The following is a 23,847-nucleotide window of genomic DNA, read 5'->3' as shown; positions in this document are numbered from 1 at the left end:
TATAGTAATGTACTATTATTAATTTTAGTTGAACAGGTATCGGTATGAAGGATATTTCGGAGCCTAGGCACCATACAGTGGCAGCCTCTTGATTTTTTTCAGATTTTTCGGTTAAGTAGTTTCGGAGAATGGGTCCGTTATCACTTTCGACCTCCTGCAATCCCCATCTTCCAACAAATGTCAATGTGTGTGCAATGATTGAGGTTTATTTGAATAAACCTCATTTTTTCATTAAAGTCAGCGCCTTCCTAAATTTCAGGTATTTAGCACTTCCGGCAATATGCCCGCCCCTCACTTCCTTCGCACAACAAGCATTCGGGGTCCCTATTGCACTCTTTGGCAATATGGCCTTTCTAACCATACCCTCTGCATCGATCGGGCCGATCAATGCCGCTGATGCATGCCTTCGCGAAATGGCCAAACGCGAGGCACTTCAAGCACCTCTTTAGAGATATCTGCTCTCTCAGATGGCAAACGACCTATCCGGTTCTAATCTTTCCGACCGCCAATAACTTCTGCGCTGCATTGCATTACATCCAAGGTGGCCGTTTGAGTATTGCCATAGGCTATCCGCAAACTCACAATGGACTCCTCGACAAGTTCCTCCAACTTGAACTGTTCCATCGAGGCAGTGCAAATTTCTCCTTTGGATGTTACTTCATCGAGAGCCTTGCAGTGTATATAGACCTCATGTTTTTGAGTCCGTACTGTGACATACTCCCCAAATGAGTTCTTCACTTGAGTTCGGAAGCCATCAGTTTTTCCCAAGCTGGTTTTTTTCAGCTCAAACATGAGGTTACCCTTCTGGGTCCTTCGAATCTTGCTGCTGTTTCCGCCTTGATCTTTTAGGTCTGGGCTTATGGGTTTGGTGGAAATCGCACATTACTAACAAAGTTATAAAAGGTTAAATTTCTTTGTAAATTCAAGACTATGGATGTCAATATCACCCGAAAATGGATACTTCACACGCTACGTGCCAATGGGGCAAATGCACACTCAAATGTCTTTATATAAGAGATACACGAAACCTTTCATACCTGAAGCGTTCAGCTTTAGTTTTCCCGACTTGTTTACTTTAAATATAAAATAAGTACAGATTATTAGTAATTACACGGAACCCCTTTTATTTTAAGTATTATAGTTTTTGAACTAGAAGATGTCAAGAAGTGACTAAAAAAAGGATCAACAAATCATGATTCTAGCACTTTTTCCACAAAATTTGCACTTATTCCGGAGACTTTTTCGAAATCCCTACAAGTGTTGTATGAGGTTAAAATACGGAAATATGGAACCGTTTTCGTATAAATCCGGTGTGACAGACATCGAGATAGATGAACAGACGGACGGACGGAAATTGAATCAATTTTAATAAGGTTTTGTTTCAAACAAAACTTTAAAACGGTATCCGCAAAACTAAGAAGGACTCGTGGACGAAATTTCGTGAAAAAGTCGCCTGCGCCTTCAGAAAACATAACCCCATTGGGACATTGCAGGAACCAAGCGAAACATACATAAAAATCTTCTAGACATCCACTTCAAAAGTTCTAGAATAAACACGAACGGTACAGTTCATGCGACTGGATTAACAGTAAATCAAAACAGAGCTTAATAAAATCGAGATGAAGACACTGATAAGTCTAAGAACCCGTCGCTTTCCTCTCCTCAACTTTACAAGAACGAGACAGACTCTCATATCAACTAAACTGGTCTACACTTATACTACTTGGAGAATGACAAACGCTTAAAAGGGGCTGGACCAAGTCTACTTAAACGCTTCCTTTTTACCATTTAATTAATATGCAATAGTTTTTCTTTCCGCTGCCATTTAAGCCTTCTTTCGTAAATAGTTTTAAAAAGTATGTTTACTTTTAGGAAAAAGATATTTCACATGACTACCGATGTGAATCTTGTCAAGGCGAAGAAAAATACTACCCAAACTGTGATTCAAGGGTTTGGTTAAGGTCATGTGAGACAGAGGTCACTAAGCCAATTCATGGCCATATAAAAGGTGTGTAACCATATATTTGTTCAAATCAACATACAAAGTAAAATGCGTTATTTCATTATTTCCACTAGGTACAATTCCAAAATGGATAACTGGCAGTTTACTTCGCAACGGACCAGGAAGCTTGAAAGTAGGCAACATGCAATACCAACATTTGTTTGATAGTGCTGCACTCCTTCATAGATTTGGTATTTGCAATGGCCAGGTAACATATCAATGTCGATTCATTCAAACGAGCACATATAAAAGAAATCAAGCTGCTCAAAGGATTGTTTATTCTGAATTTGGCACGAAAGCCGTTCCCGATCCCTGTCATTCTATATTCCAAAGGTAATCCTTTACTTTTTTTAATCTCTTCACATTAAATTTGTCGGATATTACCCCAGAGTTTCTGCCATTTTCAAAAGCGTCGAGGATTTCGATAATACCATGATATCTATCTACCCTTTTGGAGACGAATATTATGCGTTTACTGAGAGTCCAATTATTCACAAGTAGGTCTATAAAACATTTAGCAACTACCCACCTACTATTATGATAATTTTTAGAATAAATCCGCAGACATTAGAAACAGAAAAGAAAGTGGCAGTGGCAGACTATATTGGAATTGCCAGTCACACAAGTCATCCTCATGTTATGAAAGACAGCACAGTTTTCAATTTAGGAGTTGGAGTAACCAGTGCAGGGCCTGTGTACCATATCTTGTGCTTTCCAAAAGGTGAACATATGTTCACAGATGCTCACATTGTTGCTACCATTCCATGCAGATGGAGACTGCATCCTGGATACATGCACAGTTTTGGTATAATTTCAAAAGAAAAAATATAAGAAATAATAACATATTCTCTTAAAGGTATCTCAGAAAATTACTTTCTGATCATTGAGCAGCCATTGTCCATCTCAGTCGCAAAATGGGTCAAAGCGCAAGTTAGTCAGAACCCCCTGTCTTCAACTTTAAAATGGTTTAAAAATGAACCCACACATTTCTACCTTATTGAAAGGGGCAATGGGAAACTGAAAGCTACCTATAAAACGGAGGCCCTTTTCTACCTCCACGTAATCAATCAGTTTGAATTAGAAAATTGCGTTATTGTAGACATTTGTTGCTATAAAGACCCCGCAATGTTGAATTGTATGTACATCGAAAGCATGAAAAACATGCAAACTAATCCAGATTACGCTTCTATGTTTCGAAGTCGACCACTACGTTTTGTTCTGCCTGTTATAAGCGCCCCTGCCAAAAAATTAACGAAGTCACAAAGTTTAACAAATATGATGTCGGTGTTCAGGCCAAGATTTTCTTTGCGCCGTTCAGAGACAATATTTCAGGAGATTAAATGTGGATCGCCTGAAGAAAGAGTGGATCCGGGTCTTCAGAAGAAACCGCTGTATGATAGCATCCATCTGTTTTCTCATAGTAATGCCAAAGCCTTCAAAAATCCAGATGGGTCAATTTATGTACAACCAGAGCTGTTATGTGATCTTGGATGCGAAACTCCACGCATCAATTATGAAAAGCATTCGGGTAAGTATAATATAAGTGTGAAAAACAAACCATTTTGCAGGATTTCAATTTTATGCCTATAGCCACTTTGTTTCCTATGTTCCAATTGAGTATTATGAAAAGCAGGTAGCAGGAATTAAATTCAAATCATATTATAACTTTCTTTGGAAAATATGTTTTAGGTGTCCCTTACCGTTACTTTTATGCGATAAGTTCGGATGTGGACGCGGAGAATCCGGGAACAGTACGTAGTTTAAGTAAATACTAAAATACAAAAAAGAAAACTCTCAAGTTTGTGCTTTAATTTTAGCTTATAAAAGTTGACACTGAAACAAAGTCAGGTATGCGGTGGTGTGAAACGAACTGTTACCCCAGCGAGCCAATATTCATACCAACTCCTAATGCAACGGTAAACGTGATAACACTCTCGATTCAATTTAATCTAGAACAAAGTTTTAACACTTGCAGGCTGAGGATGATGGCGTGATTCTAGCGGCTATGGTATGGGGAGGTTCAGATGAGAACAAGGTAGGATTACTCGTTCTTTGTGCAAAAACCTGGACTGAACTTGGCCGATGTGAATTTCAAACACCAGGACCAGTGCCCAAATGTTTACATGGCTGGTTTGCTGAAAATAAATGAAAGATTGTTTCGTACAATATGACGTAAATTGTATTTCCAAATGCTATGCTATTGTAAATGTATTCATAATTTCAGCAGATTATCTCCGGTGATTAAACACGGGGATGAGTAATGAAAATTTCAACCAATTCTTCAATTTTTGCTTTTTACTAATAAACCTTTCACCATATACAGCCAATGAATAGAAAAACGTAGAAACTATGTGATTCCAGTAAAAGTTCCTTGCTTCACTACAATTCGTCTATTTATTTTTAGATATAGTTCTTAAATTAAAATTTGGACCTAAGGTTATATTCGAGAACTTTTCTCTTAGACGTTACAAGTAAGATACTAAAATACAATAAGGACACTTTTGCACAGCAACAAATTGTTATCTCTTTACACCTAATTAATAGAATTTCTTTTTGTTTATTGGAAACACTAATTGTACTTGCTACTCTGAACAAGAGTAGACTTGGCTCGGATTAAAAATTGTTTTGATACTTTACCACAATTCGATGTCAGTATAGAATCGTTAATGAGAATTTCTTTTTCCAAAGGTAATATCAAATTTTCATAAGAATTATCCTCCAACTTGTATGATTCAATTGCTTTGAATATTATGTTGAAAATAGGTTGCTTATTCGAGTGAAAATACCCTCTGTTTCCATGCAGTATCCGAATGCCGTCAGAAGCATTGCACACGCTCAAGTACATGCAGTGATCAGGTCGATAATTATACTGGCAAGGCATAATGTAGAGCTTATCTGAAATTGAACAGGATACGAAGTTAATTGAGAATAATATTGGATGTATTCGCAGTAAAGGCAATGGGATGTAAGAATTCAAACAGATGATTGATTAATACTAATGGGGATTGTAACAATACACTACCATCCAATTCAGTTCCAAGCTAAATGAGAGATAGTCCCGACCTGCTTAAACATATTTATATATGCATCACTTTGGTGCAGATCATGAACCAACAACCAAAAACAACTCCGTTATAAAAGCAAAAATCCCAAACTGCCGAAGGCAATATCAAGCGATGTTCCTTATTGAATTAATAATTTACTGTAATTTACGTAAAAAAAATAATCATAACCTGACGAAAGGCATATTAACTAACCATAACTGATGGAGAATATTTTTCGGTTGTAGTTGTAGAAATTTAATCGACGAGAGCGAATCTCAAATTTATTAAATAAATTAAGTTTGCCTCGTTATCGTTATTACATACTATCAAAATTTTTCTTCTATTCGGGTTGTCTAAAGCCGTTTTAAGGTTTAGTATAAAACATTTTGTTGAGTTTAAAGTTCCTTATACATGTGAATGAAACTGTACGAGACAATGATCTTGCCAGTCCTCATGTATTCCTTGGAGACTTGGGTTCTTAGCAAAAAGAATTGCGAACTCTTGGCCGCGTTCGAGAGAAGAATCCTCTGAAGAATTTTTGGCCCCCTACATGAGGATGGACGATTCCGTAGCCTACATAACGACGAAATCTATGAGCGATACCATGACCGTCCGGTTGTGGATAAAATCCGGGTCAACAGGTTACGGTGGGCGGGTCACTTAATCCGTATTTATGGTAGAGAAAGAAGACGAGGCAGACCCTGCCTAAGATGGAGCGATGGCGTGGTTCAGGACGCCAGACAGCTTTTAGGGATATCGAATTGGTGGACTTCAGCGCAAAACCGGGATGTCTGGAGTTTCATATTAAGGCAGGCCTAGACCGGATACCGGTTGTTGCGCCGTTGATGATGATGAAACATGTGAAAGGTGGATATTATTTTTCTTAGAATATGGTCGGAATGCTTACAATCAATAGTTTCGGAATCTAAACCTTTTTCTGATATTGGGAAAGAGAGGTTAAAAAGGTGAAACGGGTCCCATCCTTAGAACCTATCTAATTTATAAGTAACAAGTTTTAGTACATGAAGTCAGTCCTTGCCATGTGATTTTGCTTGGTTTTAATATATCACAAAATACCAATATCGCATTAACCCTTAACAAGACACCCCAAAAAATGATGTTATGTAATTCTGCATTTTATATACCTCGGCGAGTGGGTAAGGTTTAATATCCTATTAAAATGCCTTTAATATGTTCTTCCAAAAACAAAATAAAGTTCGTCGAGGTAAGTACAGGTACTTACTGGGAGCAACCACTTCAACAGCTTTGTTTTTTTCTACTGAAATGATCCTCCGTCTAAAAGTTACTTAATTGGTGGGGGGTAAAGTTGAGACCCCACGCAAGTGAGCCTACTTTGAACTCTCATATTGCATCCAGCACGTACAGAAAGAAACGGTTGAAAAAGTCTCACACGGCAATGCCCATATTATACTTTTCAACGAATACTGGAAGAATATGACAGAAGTGACCCTAAAGGCACTGATGAAGGGAATAAGTGGTTCCCGGAATATCAGTATTTCCAAGACCAATAAATTAACACTAGCGAATAGAAAAAGCAAGTTTTTATTATTTCAAATGACCCTGAAAATTTCTTTGACCAATCTAATGAAGAATATATTCCCCCAGGAAGTGAGTCCGAATCAAAGGATGATCTTGAAGTGAATTCTGAAGATAGTGACACTGCAAACGTTTAATTCGTGAGTCACACAGAAAAGGAAACATAATCGTATCATGTGCCAACGACTATAGCAATAACAGCAAGTTTTACTTTGTTTGTGAAGTTATATTCGAAATTGGTTATACACTAAAATCACTGGCGGTGTCGTGTGAGGAAAACCCCGTTACACGCTTCTAGCTGTTTTTCATTACATATTATACTTATGTTTATGTCGAAAAACATAAACATTCAAATTAACCTTCAGCATGCCAAAGCCTCCTCCTATCCGCTGATAGCAAGGCTGACAAAGCTGCAAAACTGAAAGGAAAACGCAAAATAGGGGTCACACACTCTGCAGCTTCGTCGTTAAACATGACATGGTGCCATTGAGTAGGACTCACCAGTTCAAGAGCAAACTAGGATCCCCCAAGGACTGCAAATTAAAACACGAATCTATCGCTATGAATAAAGTGATATGTCCAGAATGTGAGAACGAAAAGGCTGGTTTCGGTACACTGGGGAGAGCACGAAAGAGGAGGAGAAACAATCAGAAATCCGCGATAGCACGGCACATAATTGAGGGGAGACATAATATAACATGGGTCAACGAACAGATCATCAAGGAATGCGGGAACAGTGGCAAGTTGAACGTAAAGAGAGCTGGGCGATCCTAAGAGAATCAAAACGGAACAGATTAAACCACGACACGTCAACGTGCAATCGGAGCTTCTGAGGGAGGTGGCAAGTCAAACACCGGGCAACATTTGTATCACCCAAACCGCGATGTCTAATTAAGTTATCTGATAGTAATTACAAAATCCCTCAAAAACTCAAAAGCTAGACGAGAACAAAATATCTTAGCTGATCAGGCAATGAGGAAGGGCATAACTTGTGCCCGAAATACGTATTTCCAAATAAATAACCTATCCCATTTTAGGAAGAAATCAATTGTTTTTTATTCAGATTCTAATAAAATTCAGTTCCCTAGGCGACTGAGAATTCCCTTAGCGCTTCAAGATGAATAGAAAACTCTGAATTCCAAACTTTTAGTGTGCCATGAAGATGCGTATCTTATTTCCCGAGGCCAAAACGGTAAAACGGTTCCTTGGTGCAATTGAGAACTGCAAAAACTCAGGAAATTAACCGGGCGACTTCTGAACTGTGCTTGTAAAAGCAATATTCACATTAATACAAAAGGCTCGTGCAGAGTCCTTAAAAGGGATGAGTCGATCAAGGTAGACTCTCTTAGAAAACCCGAAGGTATTTTCATGAACTCCAGACTGGAATCAGTACAGACCCTCGTGGAAATACACCATCTGGAAGAACTGGTGAGAGAAGAGGGAGGGTTGTCGGTTCCTGCAACCTTGAATTGTACACACGTAAGTGTTTCAAGGTGAACTAGAACACTGCGAAAGCGGTTGTTACCAATGAAAAGGCGAGTGCTGCCATATTGTTCTTTGAACATTTCAAAGCACCTGGCATGGACGGCATTTATCCAACAATGCTAAAGGAAGAAATAAAAATTTTTTCTAGCATGTGTTGCTTTGGGCTACACACCTACCTCTTGGCAAAAGGTTAAGGTACTCAGCATACCGAAATCTGGGAAAGATGACTATCCAAAGAACTTCAAACAGATCACTTTGACATCATTCTTACTGAAAGGTCTGGAGAGACTCGTTGAGCATCACATCACATCACTAAATGGGAGCCAACATGCTTACCAGCGTGGAAAGTCCAGTGAGTCTGCTCTCCATTCTTTGGTTTCAAAAATAGAGAATGCATCTCTGAAGGGTGAGCACGCAATGGACGTGTTCGTGGAGGTTGAAGGGGGGTTTGATTGTGCGCCATTCCAAAAACGCATGGTGTTGATGATACTTTAATTATATGGATCTATGCTATGCTAACGCAGAGATTGCTGTATGCTGAAGTGGGTGCCGATCGCCATCTAACAACAGAAGCAACAAAAGGCTGCCTGCAAGGAGGTGTGTTATCGCCATTTCTGTGGAGTATGCTGATCGACTTACTACTATGCGAACTGCACAATTTGCGTACGCAAGCTCAAGTTTATGCTGATGACGTCGCTGTGCGAGGAATATACATCGTGCCACTGATTTCATTGACAGTTGGTACCTTAGGCATGGTCTTTCAGAATCCAAATAAAACCACAATCGTATTATTTACAAAAAAGAAAACTGTATGCACGTTGCCTCGCAGAGATGAGATGAGATCTCTCCGAAGAAGCGAAATATCTGGGAGTCACTTTAGCCAAAAAGCTTCTTTAGGACGAACATGTAGAGATCAAGTTGGAACAAGCTCTCACAACCTATGGACTGTGCAGATGGACATTTGCCTCGACATAGGGACACAGGTCCCATGTGGTAATGCGACATACGTTGCTAACATTAGGCCGATGTATGCTTATGCATTCATAGTGCACCACACCAAGGTGAAAGATCTATGGGGAAACAACGGCCGGGGGGCACAGAGCATTGAAAGTATTACTGGCAAAATCGAACCTAGTTTTTACAATGCCTTCTTATTCTCGGGTCCCGATACATTTGTTTGGTAGAAGATATGAAGTTACCCTGAAACGCAGAGAGAACTGAGAAGTCCCAAAAGAACGCGTAGCGGGATATATAAAAGGCAGGCCTAAACAACGGTGGCTTGTTACGCTGGATGGGAATTCAAAAGCCTCGAGATTGCACCAAGATCAGGCATTCGATACAGCCAAATGGCGAAACCGATCACGACGAGCCGACCCCGCTTGTGAACGGGACAAAGGCTGAAGAAAAAGAAAGAAAGAACGCCAAAGTTATAACAGTTCAAACTTTCAATTTCGCACGAATTTACTGCTTCTAAAGCCATGCAAATAAGATGCTGATGTCATAATTAATGAGAATAATTGACATTCGAACGAAATATTAAAATTCCATTCATGAAGAATCTCCTTCTCTTCAGCCGTTTTTAAGGTTTTGTGTAAACAAAAGTCTGTCTGCTGTTCGTCACACGCATTTTTCTCGGGAACAGTTGTAGCGATTCACACCAAAATCAGTGGAAAGGTTGTAACTGTAAACGCTCACGCATACAGTGAGTTACATCCTTTTATGTCGAATTTAAAAGGACGTCCCCATAGATGCAAATGGGAGGGTGTGAATTTTTTTTCACCAAATATAGCCAAATGAAAGGTCTCGATCAGTACTTCCCGAAGCCGGTCTTAGTATTGACATTTGTTAGAAAGCTGGAGAGTGCGGGGTATCGAAAGTGACCATTTCTTTAACGGACCCATTCTCAGAAACTACCCAACCGGAAAATCTGAAAAAAATCAGGAGGCTTCCACAATATGGTGTCTGGGCTCCAAAATACCTTCCATATCGATATCCCTTTAAATAAAGTTAATAATAGTATATTACTATAATTTTTAGTAGTTGGGTGCAAAATCACCCTTAAGTTCATCTTAGCACCACGAAATGGAGTGATGTAGGCTATAACACAAAGCACGATCCTGCCAAGTTTGGTGGAAATCGCACTATTATTAACACAGTTATAATAGGTCAAATTGTCACGCCTTTGCAAATTCAAAATTATGAATGTCAGTATCATCCGAAGGTGAATACTCTCACATAATATATGCATATATTCCGTGCTACGTACTAATGGGACAAATGCACACTCAAATGTCTTTATATAAGATACACAAACCTTCCGTACCTGAAGCGTCATTATCAATACAGGGTTTTCCATCAAATGATTTATTTAAATCGCTTTCTAAAAAATAGAGAGCAATGGAATTTTTAACTATGTGCACACGGAAATGTCACGCCCATGTCGCTCCTCACATAGGAAAACACAAAACCTGTTATACCTGAAGCGTCAAGCTTCCGGTCTTCCGACTTGTTCTATATTGTAACGGTGGTGGTTTCTTACCATTCAGATGGTGTTCTACTCTCCTCATTGACCCGATTGGAGAACTCACTGAGCCACCGTATTCGACCCCAGCTTTTCGCTTTCAAGACCTCAAATTCGATGCCGTCAAGTCCTGTTGCTTTCCATGCGTTTTATTGTTTCCTCGACTTCAGTCTCACTGACAGGCGGAATTGCTTTAAATGTCGACAGTGTCCGTGGAAGTAGGAAGGGTATGCATTATTGCTCGAAACCGTCAACCGTCACCTAGCCTAGCTTCAGCTAATACGCCCCGCCTGGCATCTACTGAAGAGCGGGACAAGTTGCTACTCAAATTAGAGCGACCCGCCAGTTGATGGCGTGTGACGCAAATTCACTTTGTATGATGGCATGTCTTGGAGTACAATGAATTCTCGGGGAATACAGAACTTTGACCTTCTATAACTTTGCCAGTAATAGTTGGATTTTGCATTCAAACTATCCAGAATTGTATCTTATATTATTACTTACACTAGGAATTCTAGAATGAACTTAAGGGGGCTTCTCACGTAAATTTCTAAAATATAGTAATATGCTATTATTATCTTTATTTAAGCAGATATCGCAATGTGATGTATTTTGTGACTTAGATTTTACATAAGTGATTGATGAATGATTTTTTTAGACTGTTCGGTTGGATAGATTCTGAGAAAGAAACCTATTTCGCTTTTTGAGACACACATTTTGACTCCTCATTCCTCATAGCCCTTCTTTGTCCCCAACGCAAAATGATGCCACTCGTTGCATGTAAAAGGGCACACAGACCACATGTTCCCATTAAATTTCGTGACAATCGGTTAAGGGGGTCATCCCGTGTGAAGGCCGTTTTCTTTGCCCTTTTTTGAAAAATTATTTTGAAGGACTGGATAAAGATAGAAACGTGATTTTTTCAGCATATGTTTATTGATATCTCTAGTATATGTGATAAATTTTTCAGCTTGATTTCGTAGCTAATTTTCGGAATAGGTATTAATTTATGCACCCATCTCCAAAAAAAGGTGTTTTTCTGCTGCCACGCTGGAGGGCGCTGTGTTCATCTGAGGGAAAAAAACTAAACGGCATTTTAATGTGGACAATATTCCACGGTCCGCAAACTAGGATAATTAGAAAATATTAAAAGGTAAATTTTTGGTGGGCTTTTAAACTTAATTTTTTGGATTTTGGTGTTTTTTTACAACTTTTTTTATGAATAAAAAAAAACTACCCGTCCGATTGCAATTATCCTAGTTTGCGGACCGTAGAAATATGTACTAAAGAAGCCGTGAAAATTTCAAAGAATTTGGTTGGATAGATTTTGAGCTATGGTGGCAGCCGATTTTCAAGATGCAGTTTCGAGAAAAACGCATTTGAAAATTTAAATGTGATTATCAACAGTAAAATTTTAGCTCACCATTAATCTGCTATACCAGGTCCATAGAGAGCACCCTCCGTTTCTTCAAAAAAAGTCTTGTAAGGCCGATTGTTGCTCTCTGGTGTCAATTGTGGCTCTTTTAGCGAGGTCAGTCGATCGTCGTTCGGACCGCCAAATTCGCGCTTCATTCCGGCGGTCGGCATAAACCTGATATATGTGACCAACTTGACATCCCATTGTCACTAGGATTTTGAGAATGCCATTGAATCCTTCATTGAAAATAATTACAGCCAGAAAAGTGGCTATTTCTACGACCTTGCCCCAGAATGAAGGTGTTTAGGAGCGAAAGTTCAGATCAATGCATTTAACGACTCATTGTTATTCTGGGTCTCTGTTCCTAAACATCTGTTCAAGAGATCATCTCGTGACAAATCTTCGTAGATTGGTTTGATGACTGTTTGAACTTCTTCAGTCAAAGGTGCCTTCTCGCGGTGAAAACTATCCAGTTCTCCTTTAGCTTCCGCTTTGCGCCATTTGCACCAACTGTCCTCGCCTGCTGGACAATTTTGATGCTGAGGACTTTCGTCTGTAGAACATTTATGGAAGAAAGTTTTCCAAATTTCTTGCTTCATTCCTTCTATCGAATTTGCGTGTCGACGAATAACTAGCCCAGAAAATGTAGTTAGGTCCTTTTCAGTAAGTTTTGCAGCCCCTTTTCCACCAATGCCTTTGTGATTCTTCTTTGCATTTCTAAGCCGCGTTCCCATTCGTTTCTCGACATGTCCTACGTATTCCTTTTTTACTACTACGTATATTTTATTATTTGCAGACATTTCCAGAAATACCGGAGAAAACTCCAGCAAAATCCAATATACAATATACAAAACTTGTCGCACATCCATGTTCATGCTTGCTAAAAGTTTCTTTGCTGATCTTGATGCGAAGTCCTTTTTCTTCTCTGATAAGTATCTATTCCCAAGAAATACTCGTTTTTTAGTGCGAGCATGACGTTGAACGTTAAAGCGATCTCCCTTCGTACGATCCATTTAAAAAAATCACTGAACACACAAACAGCACAATACTTACAACAAAATATAACTGAGTATAACTTGAACGCCTTTCAGTGCTCACTCTAGACTGGATTATCCTTTTTATTCCAAACAGCAAATAAGTTTAGACAATTGATTGGTTTGTCATCTTTTTATATTTATACCTGTCTTCAAATTTATAAGGGTCAGGTAAAAAACTAACAGGTAAAAAAATATTCGATGCTCTTTCTCATCGAGTACTCTAGCCGCGGCTGCAAACTCCTTACCTGTTTAACCCTGTAATTTCTGAAGGACTCGGAATATCGGAAAATCCCTTTGCCCACACATTCTCCACTATATATAGATACAATTCATCAAAAAAAAAAAAAAATCGATTTCTCCAACCCGACACACGGGATGACCCCCTTAAGCCGTTTCCGAATAAATCGAATCGAATCGAATGACAGATAACAGACAGATAGGCATTGAATCGATTTTAATAAGGTTTCATTTCACACAGAACCTTAAAAAGAACTGGGTCGACACACAGCCCAATTTACTGTTCGCCACGTGATCGGAAGGCGGAATTGACAGTGGCATAAGGAGGGACGACGATTCTATTGCCAGAGAGGGTCCTGTGGGAGTTGAAGCACATATCAGTAAACCGTGAACAGTAGCGCGTGAACGGGTTGATGCGTCGCCAGCAGCATTAAAAATATATTGCCAAATTTAGGTCTATTCAGCATATTCTTAACCAAATGAGAGAAATATTTTTATTGAATTGGTTACAGTTCGCTTGGAAAATCTGGGTGCTACCCCGCGCGATTTCTTATCTTTGAGTTCTCACGCTGCAATATCTGGATACTGTGACCGTCATTTTTTTTCTATTATTATGAAATTTTATGTCAATAGATTCTATCATTTCTTTTTTATAACAATTTTCAAAATTGTACTCTTTCTAATGGCTTTAACATCAAAATTACCGCGCAACATGCAGTAAATTCGCAATTTTTGAAGTCTATGAAATTTGTAAGTATTATACGCCATACTATTTTTCACGTTGCAATGATCCGATTTGGAGGGTTTTCTGGTCAATTTGAAAAATTTGGTAATTTAATGTCATCAAGTTTATTCAAGTAGATATCGAAATGGAATGTATTTTGAGGCCTAGGTTCCAGATAGGCGCATCATCGTGGGTTAATTTCCAAAAATGACTCCTATCTCTCTTTAAATTGGTACTTTTTATCCCCTTATTCCCCTATTTTTCAACCGCCGCTCACACACAAGCTCAATTCCCATATGCCCACGAAATTTGGTTTGAATGATGCAGATTTTACATAAGCTTCTACTAAGAAATTGAAATAATATAGAAGTAGGAGTGCCCGCCTCTCCAAACCTCGGCTATTTCATTCCCCAGCCAATTGTTAATCGACACTATGAAGGCAGACTTCTATTGCATTCCGGAGGCTCACCTTAAAAGCATGCATAACGTAAGCTTCACCGGATATAACATTATTCAGAACGAAAACAATTCATGCGCGTCCTCCTAGTCCGAAAAGATTATCTTTTTGAGGAGATCCCCATCGAGAACCTGAAAACTTTTTCTGCTGCAGTGGCAATAGTTGAAACTACCGATGGTGGACGGATCTTCTTAATTTTCGTCTACATCAAATGTAATTCTAAAACTGAGCAACTGGGCCATGATTTGGAAGTCTTGGGCAATTTCTAGTTAAAGTCAAAATACCTTCTTCTCTTTGACGATTTCAACTCGAGACAACCCTCTTCGCGCGGCAAGGAAGTCAATATAAATGGGGAAACCCTGCTAAAATGGAGTCACGACCCCCTTTCGCTTACCAATATTGAGATAATTTTACCAGATACACCGACAAGATCGAGTAGTCAGTCTATGATCGACTACTTCCTGCTATCTGATAAAAACAAATAAAATAAAATCTTGTAAAACATCGCTAGCAATGTCCCAACTTGTTTTGAACTTGAACTACAACTTTCTTTCGCTCACGCAGACTTAGCGCCTAACCTGAACTTGAAAAAGCTGTCCCTTACAGAAACCGGTTACGCTATAATTATGGCTGCACGACGGCTTTATGGTTTCTTACCAGGGCAGAGGCAAATCGTCAGACGCTGCTTCACCTCTGCCCTGGGAGCAGCGTGACCGTAGCGGCTTGCAGATGTTAACAACAACAGACGATTTGCCTCTGCCCTGGTAAGAAACCGTAAATCCGTCGTCGCTTGACTTTTTTTTTTCAAAAAAGTTTGAGTGCAAGCCCTAAGAGAGGGGTCCGTGGACCAGGAAAGTGGGAGTAAGTTGCTCCCCATTTGGTCCGGTCCAGCATTAAGTTGATGCGGACTTAGGACTCCATCATTCTCAAAACGAATAGTACAAAAATAGCTGATGTCAAATTAACAGTTAATGTGCGATTATTCCCATGATGTCATACTGATCAGTGAGGAGAATTGGGATTTTAAAAATACAATATTCTGTGCTGTCGTAAAAGACGACTAAAAGGGATAGAAATTCGTGGCTAACAACCAACAAGTTTCCGAACTTTGCTGCTATCTAAACGTCAACAACATCTCGGATAGGGACTGATCTCCCACTGAAGGATTCTGACTTTCGAAAACGACATATAACCGCTTCCTGGAATGTGCGCATATTTCTCAACAATATCATCCAGGGTCACCAGAATGCTCGTTTGTTCCAACTCGACCGAGGATTTCAACGATATAAACGAGAGGAGAGCGCTTACTTTTACATATCTGGCGGTCCAGATTAAAGATTATCTCAATTTTACAGTGCTGCTTTCTACGAGCAATTGCACGCAGTTCAAGGGAAGTTTTCTAAAGGTGTCACTGTGATCGTGATGGATAATCCGAACACCAATGTGGACTCCGACAGCACCTCACCCAGGCATACCATGGGAAAACACCGTCTTGGCGACTATAGAGATAATGGTGGGAGGTTTGTTGATTCCTGCAGTTTCCACTGCCTCGTCATTGGTTCCGCATTGTTCGAACACAGAGCTTGGTATAATGTCAGTTGGGTTTCTATGAACTGGGACCATACGAGCAATCAGATTGAGCACTTTGCGATCAGCAGGCGATTTAGGAATTTTCTTCCGGGGGTGTGTGTAGCAAAAGAGGTGCTTATATCGATCTCGAAAGGAATCTCCATCTAACGGCCACTTGCCTTCACTCGCGTGTTGGGTCTACCACTGCTCGCTGCGTTGGGAAGCTACGGCACCCAAGTTCAACATCGACCGCTTATATATCCAGCTGCCGCTCGTCAGTGGGGGAGCCATCTTGATTGGCCGTTAAATGTCGTGTATAACCCGACTAAGAATATTGATGAGCATTGGGCCGCCTCCAAAGGGCGCTTTTCTCGGGTAATATGCTAGTTGTCGACCATATCCTGATGTGTAGTCTCAAAATCTAACTGACCGCGCTAATTCCCGTGACACTCAGATACCGACTGCTTCTCCAATAGAAGAGAAATCGTCAATGCACTCAAACAGAATAAAGCTTGACAGGCCTCCCGCGAAGTTATTCGACACTGCAGTTCCAACAGATCGGACACGTTCAAGCTCGGCGGTTGAAAGGTTTTGTTTGTTTCTGGTGTGAATATATGTGAATGCAGAACTAACCCAGAAAAAAAAACAAATTAAATGAAGTCCAAACAACTTACATCAATTTCACTAACACAAAAATCAGCAGCATCATAAAAGGAAAAGATGTTCCACAAGCTCGATGCTAAGCTTAGCTAGGAAAGACATATTCTAAAAAAGAAGCAAGAATTAAGTGCCTGATAAAGACAGATATTCTGATTGTTGGGGAGATGGTGAGCGACCAGAGGACTAAAACTTATGAAGAGTAGCTGATTCCACAGTAAAGTCAACCAAAATGCTCGGATCGCTTGCAGTTTATTTCCCCGAAGCCGAAATATTAAAGGGCAGAGGCGATCTCATCAGACGTTGCCTCCACGTCTGTGGAGCAGCGTGACCGACAAGGGTATGAAATTTTTCGGTCGGAACCGCCTGGTTTGCACCTAGACTAGTTTGAGAAGCAACTTGCTTCTTCTGTTAAGTGGACAGACTAGTCTTTTCTTGGACATGTGCTCAATACCTTCACATGCCCAAGAAAAGGGTACTCCGTGCACTTAAAAGAAGAAGCAAGTTGCTTCTCAACGACCCGCCATTAAGTGGATGGGCTCAGGGCAAACAAAATTTTATTAAACAGATTGTTAATCAATCGGAGCTTCGCGTTGTTGCCAACTAACGTACCAACGTACTAGAAGTATTAACAAACATTCAATGAAGATATACCAATTACCTGGCAATTATTATTTATAATTTGTGACATTTTTCACAGAGCCCTACTCACCTGGATGATAGAAAAATAGGATGTTTATCAAATCCTGATCGCCCCACGTAATTTTCAGTCTATATTCTGTATATAAGGGTAGAATTTGTTCCTCCCATTTAAAACTACGCATGCGAGTAAGGTTCATTAGCATAACTCCTGAGTTTACGCCCATAGGGCCATAAAAAGGATGCCGGGCGAATCGATTGTACCAGCCAACATTCTTATCTTCATGTTCGGGGGTCAGAGCTGCGAGTTGCGACGAATTGAATTTAGTAAAATGTTCCCAGACTTCAGATACCGGCGACAAAAGTAAAGTGTCAGTGTCTAAATATAAAATAGAATCTTCGTCGTGAAGTAATGTCTGAAATGGGAAGCTTAGTGATGTACAGACTTCTGACTCAGAAAGATTGACTTACTGGAAGAAATAGTCGCTGCGCTGCACATGGCTTAAAGAGCGTTTTCCAAGTTTCCGCCTTCTCTACCGGAAAACTTAGAGAGTGCACTTGGAATGTAAAGCAGTCCCTGCATGTCTGCCGCCACACTGAAAGCGTCTCGTGCAACCTTCGCTTCAGGCTTTCCTCTGCCACCAAAATGATTTTCAAAGGGTACTTTGGAATGTTGAATATTAAAACAGATTTTATCATAGTCAACGCCTCATCCACTCGCTGCCCGCACACCACAGCCGCCACACTAATAATTGGGGATCGCCTGAAACCATATGAGTTAATTGTTATAAAGCAGCAAAAACTGCGGTAACTTCAGCACTACCTTTCATTATGCAAAAAAGCAGTTTCATCGGGTCTTTCATATCGCAATACATACAGGACGGTCAAAACAGTTAAAATTAGGAAAAATCCAAGAAGCCTCTTAACCAATAAGGATGACATTGACAAAACGAACACAACAAATAAATAAACAAATCCATCCGGTTCATTCCGCCCAACTTGAGTCCGGCTTACATTAGTTCCGGTTTGAACCGTTTCAAAGCGACGGAATTTGACATTTGACTACCGAAAAATGCTCTTAAATATTTAAAGAGGTCGACGTTAATTTGTGGAAATAAGGCACAGCTTTGCGATTGTTTTTAACGCCGCAGTTAAGAATCTGTTTGATAAAAGCCAATCGTACATTAATGAATGGCATTCCAAGAATATTGTATAAAATTGTTATGAAGATATAATCAAAAATAAGGCAATGGCAGTAATTATTCGAAACCGAAGAATCAAAGTTCTTTCAAAAGATGACCGCTTTCCCCCGGTAACGCTGGGAGGTTTATTTGAGATTTTTTCACTTAGGAAAACTTTGAAGTAAAAAACTTTGGGGAGAAGAATCGAATAATTTATTATTCATCATTGTCATCAACGGCGCAATAACCGGTAAGGAATTGCAGACACCCCGATTTCGCGCCAGGTTCATAAAGGATGTTGCTATCATCAATAATGTCTCAAGAACATTTTGCTCCTGTCTACGATGAATCCTGCTTTTTTTAGGCTGTGTTTTCAGCTCCTTGCTCCGGTTGGCTTATCGTGCTCACTCATGAGCCCTAGGTCCGATACTAATTCTCATATCTTGCATAAGTAAAGCAAAGAACCTTCCCTTTCGTATAACAGTCATAGACGCGTAACAAGTTGGTAACCAAGTCACAGTTAGATACTAGACAGCTACCTCACTCCCCCTTGCCCCTCAAGGGGGAAATCAGTGCGAGTACACACGATTTCAAATTGTTTTGTCCTTGAGCATGAGCGAGATGCACCGAAAACAGTAGATCTACTGTGGTTCCGGCCACAGTAGATCTACTGTGGTTCCGGCCACAGTAGATCTACTATAGGCAGTACCCTTACAAAAATGACCCCACTTGCAAATGTGCTTGCAGAAGCTTATCTGTACACATCAGAGACGCTAAACAAGGAAAATGCATAATCTTCGTCAAATCGTATTGGTAAGAGAGAGATCGGTGAGCTTTTGCTATTCTGGTACTACGGCGTGCTCACGCATATAGCAAAAAGCTGTTTCACGTATTCACTTACTTGCCAACTTGCCAATCTCACCAATACATTGGCAAGTCCGTGCGGTATGTCAAACACAGCTGATCGGGTTTTCGGTACATCTCGCTCATGCTCCAGGGCACAGTTAGATACTAGACAGCTACCTCACTCCCCCTTGGATAAGTGAATACGTGAAACAACTTTTTGCTATATGGGTGAGCACGCCATAGTACCAGAATAGCAAAAGCTCACCGATCTCTCTCTTACCAATACGATTTGACGAAGATTATGCCTTTTCCTTGTTTAGCGTCTCTGATGTGTACAGATAAGCTTCTGCAAGCACATTTGCAAGTGGGGTCATTTTTGTAAGGGTACTGCCTATAGTAGATCTACTGTGCTCCAGAGCAAAACAACTTGAAATCGTGTGTACTCGCACTGATTTCCCCCCTTGAGGGGCAAGGGGGAGTGAGGTAGCTGTCTAGTATCTAACTGTGGCCGGAACTATAATGGTCATATCATAATGTCAAAATTTTAACGAACGTAAATTGGCGATCTGTCAAAACTCATTCTCGCCCATAATCGCATCTTTGAACACTTGGCATTTCGAGTGGATGCTTCGAACATCTCACTTTCACCTGCTAACACTACTTCGCAAATTTCGTATGATATTTCCTATGCTGAATTCTGTTGTTATCGAAATTTCCGTGTTTAACGTACGTCCAATATAGACAGTTACATTCAATCCTCATTGAGGGATTTCAGGTACGTTGCCGCATATGCTGACTATAGTTCTGGCTTAAATTTGCTCGGCAGCACACAACGAACCAATTTGCAACCGGTTCACATTTAAAGGCTCCGCTCACAAAATAAAATATTTTGATGTTCTTGCAACCGTTGCCATAGCCTAAGCTGGAGAATTTGCCCACAGACGTGCAACCGCATTGTAACCAAGAACTTGGTCACCAACTTGGTACGTCGTCTGTGTTCACCTAAGCTGGGTTTCGTTTGAAGTTCTCAACGCTCGCGCGCCGCAAAATGTACCGTTTGAGGTTTCGTCTAACCGCGAGCGTTATGGCAGGTTTTAACCGCTTTCGCGTTGTGACTTACAAACATTGCGACGAAATCTAAAATCAGCTGAGGAACAAACAGAATATTTCATTAAATCACATTGCATACAATACATACAATTATATAAATAATAACCTCCTTAAATTTACGTTTTGACAGGTAAATGCTCACAAGCCAAAGGGAAGGACTTTGATCGCGCTCGTCGTCCGTGCACACCGCGAGTCTCGCGAGCGATGTCGAAACGCAACTATTGAAAACACAAGCTGCCGCAGAGGCTGCAGTCTCAACGATGACAGAGGTTCCACTCGAATTCTTTGATGAAGTTTTCCAAATAAGTTGGTTCGAACTCTCATTTCGCGTAAAACCACCGACACATCATTCCAAAAGGGTATTTTTGCTCAGTTCTTCATAGATAGGGATGGTGGAATCCAAAACATTCTTGGGAAAAGCACTATACATGTGTTTAAACTAATCTAATGCATTAGCAGCTGCACATTTTTGCCATTCGAACCACGCTATATCTTCCTAGTTTTGCTCCGATTCATTTCAAATTTCCTTGTGAAAAGTTCTCCATTCAGAAAAGCAAATAGAAAAATGTAAAAAAAATAACGTTAAACCGATCACATTACGACCAGTAGTAGATTTAGGAGAAGCTAACATCGGCTTCGAAAGAGATCATTACTCGATGGCCGTTTGCCTTTTTTTGTAGGTTGTGTCTGCGTCTCCTCGCAGGATTGGAATGATCCAACTCTTCTTTTATGGTAAGCTACTCATTCACTATGATGAGCAGATAAAGAAGTGGAAGAAATACTTCACCGCAATTTTCAACCATATAACATCCCCTGAACTTTCACCTCTGTTAAGTGATATGACAAGCCACTGTAACAACTATAATCATCTCTGCCATCAATGCGTTCCCGATTAAAAATCTCCCATAGAATTGTTCACCCCAGCCCTTGAAGTTTCTGTAGAGTTGCAATTTTAAGAAGAAAAGGCCAACCGTTACGATTCTAGAAAAAAGGTCTGGTCTCGAATATGATCATTTGAGCGTTATTTGCATGCTTTCCGGCTGCGGCAAAAATAATAGCTGAAACATATCAAAGCACAACTCGAAAGCTTGATCGACGAAGAGCGGATTGGCTTCCGCCCTGAATCCTCTTGGTCGCTCCAGGGCATTGAAGGCGGAGAGTAGGCTTCTTGTTGAAGCTTCAGATTTAGATTTTTTTTTTTTATAAATCTATAAAAGTCTTGCTGTGCTGGAGTTATATACAAATTAACATATTCCTATCTCTGCCCCAATAAACACACTCCTCGAGTCAGCACTTCCCTGTAATTCACACCATAAACCCAAGAAGGGAATTCCCCAATTCCCAGAGTAATATTTCCCAATTCTGCCCCCCTCCCGCATATAATCACCCGATCCAATTCTATACCCTAAAACAATATCCATATTGAAATTTGTACACATTTTGTTTATACCACATTTCATCTTATAATTGTTTTTACAGAAAACCTTAAAATGATCGTTTCGACGTGCACGGTACAAGATTGTCTTGTAAACATACCTACTTACATACATACATGAGTCGCATGTGTAGCGGACTTATTGAGCCGTTGAGATTGTGCTGCTTTGTTGTCGCAGGTTGTTCAATGCCGTTAATGGTTTTGAGGCGGGGCGACTCTGGAAAAGCATGCGCAGAACTTAATTGTTAATTTTTTTAAACATTTTTTTGGAAAGTAAGACTCTCTTGAAATCGGTGTACTGTAATACCCACTGAAACTAAATTTGGTAGGAAATTTGGAGCTGTGAACCCACACGTACGTAGCAAGAGACATCTGCCTTCGTTGAACTTAAGGCAAGCCCTCTTTATAAATCCAACAAGAGGATATAAGACTTTTTTTCATCAAATACAACCATGTATGATTTCAAACGGAAAGTTTCGATTAGTAGTTCCCTAGATTTTAGTTATGACACCTGTTGTGTGGGGGTGCAGGAGGGTTACTTGAATTATATTATTATATTGTATTTTGGACATCTACTGGAAATCCAATTTAAGTTCATCCTCGAAGTACAAAATTTTGCAGCAATATAGAACACAATCAGTATTGACTTTTTAGTACTAAATTTAGTACTTTCTGAAATTTTATCAGTACCTCAGTACTTTTCCTCATTTTTCAGTACCTTTTTGGTTAAATGTATACTTTTCAGTATATTTCAAGAGAAACCGAAACGAAGTTAACATTTGGAAATAATACGTTTCGTAAATGACAAAATGGTCGAAAACCTGAACTGGTAATTTTACGGATCCTGAATGGCAAAAGCAAAGTAGCGGTTTCGGTGAATGCAATCCACCGCGCATCAAAGGTATAAAGTAACCCACAAAGTTGGACGTAAATCGGAACGACCCTCCACCTCCGAAAAAGATGCAACGTCATTCACCATATAAGATATTGCGACATCCGCAGGCAGACAGATTCACTTTGGAACAGAGTATTGTGTCTATCGAAATTTCTCAGTCACCCGGCCATTACCTAGAACCAAATCTTGGATTTTTCATATTCAGTTCGGTGATCTGGTCAAAGTAAACACATCCTATTTGGCTTTAATATAAAGCAGTATGTATATGTATAGGTAAGCAACATTCATCTTTCAAGCATTGCGGGAGGAATCAGTTAACTTGGGGCGTCAAGCAATCGGAGTGAGTAGATTGGTATTTATTGGCTAGAACATGAAATGGAAATATATTTTAAAGCATTGTACCTTAATTTGTGACAAATCGCCATCTCAGGCATTCAGCAACCCTTTGTTTTCTAGATTTGATGACGTATAAAATTCATGCCAACTCTATATGCCTCCCCAATCGGCAAAACTTAATCTGATTGAACATCTGTATTACTTGTTGGAATAGGCCCCCGAGTTAGAAAACAACTGTATGTTTATTGACCCCGAAATAGTGCTTTCACCTTTCCAATTACCACATCCGTTGAAAAAAAAACAATTCAGAACGCTCATTTGTTAATTACACCTACCCCTCCCCTGAAGTTTATTCTACTTTAACTCAGGTTGGAATTTAATTCTGGAAGGAAGGTCTTTGTTAATGATTCTATTCTTCTATTTTGAAAACATTTTTTCGACTACATAACCTCTGCGGGGATTTAGAATTTTCCCTACAAATCGTTTTTATGTCTGAACTCTAGCACTATTGGACGATTTTGCACATCGTCAGATGAGTTATTATCATACTACTTGGAGCAGCTCACCCATGAACTCCATTCATGCGGTCAAGTACCAAACATCCCGAATCCAAAATTTTTCATTAGCCAATTCGATTCAGTCCGGTAATTCCGATGAACTCTGGATCGAATCCATGGACTTCTATCCGGCGACCATCT

The 23,847-nt window shown here is 39.9% G+C and overlaps 2 protein-coding genes across 4 annotated transcripts in view; one reads left to right on the top strand and one right to left on the bottom strand.

The window, feature by feature from the left end:
• Nucleotides 1-4,287, top strand: part of LOC119650772 (carotenoid isomerooxygenase) — a 43,061-nt gene extending 38,774 nt beyond the window's left edge. For all 3 annotated transcript variants that reach the window (XM_038053874.1, XM_038053875.1, XM_038053876.1), the window contains 8 exons: nucleotides 1,873-2,008; nucleotides 2,077-2,335; nucleotides 2,392-2,499; nucleotides 2,554-2,807; nucleotides 2,859-3,530; nucleotides 3,692-3,753; nucleotides 3,820-3,918; nucleotides 3,978-4,287. In XM_038053874.1, the coding sequence (XP_037909802.1) occupies nucleotides 1,873-2,008; nucleotides 2,077-2,335; nucleotides 2,392-2,499; nucleotides 2,554-2,807; nucleotides 2,859-3,530; nucleotides 3,692-3,753; nucleotides 3,820-3,918; nucleotides 3,978-4,151 (1,764 nt within the window). In that variant the 3' untranslated portion in view covers nucleotides 4,152-4,287. The remainder of the gene's footprint in view (nucleotides 1-1,872; nucleotides 2,009-2,076; nucleotides 2,336-2,391; nucleotides 2,500-2,553; nucleotides 2,808-2,858; nucleotides 3,531-3,691; nucleotides 3,754-3,819; nucleotides 3,919-3,977) is intronic.
• Nucleotides 4,288-4,377: 90 nt separating this feature from the next.
• On the bottom strand, nucleotides 4,378-18,333 carry LOC119650773 (glucoside xylosyltransferase 2). The gene is made up of 4 exons (XM_038053878.1): nucleotides 18,170-18,333; nucleotides 17,818-18,109; nucleotides 17,420-17,762; nucleotides 4,378-4,897 (listed from the first exon to the last, which is right to left on the bottom strand). The coding sequence occupies exons 1-4, from the start codon at nucleotides 18,286-18,288 to the stop codon at nucleotides 4,572-4,574; spliced, it is 1,080 nt and encodes a 359-aa protein (XP_037909806.1). The 5' UTR covers nucleotides 18,289-18,333; the 3' UTR covers nucleotides 4,378-4,571.
• Nucleotides 18,334-23,847: the final 5,514 nt, after the last annotated feature.

Source organism: Hermetia illucens, chromosome 3 (assembly GCF_905115235.1).
Source record: "Hermetia illucens chromosome 3, iHerIll2.2.curated.20191125, whole genome shotgun sequence".
NCBI classification, from domain to species: domain Eukaryota; kingdom Metazoa; phylum Arthropoda; class Insecta; order Diptera; family Stratiomyidae; genus Hermetia; species Hermetia illucens.
Note: the sequence above shows the minus strand (reverse complement) of the source record. Positions and strands in the feature narration are given on the sequence as shown.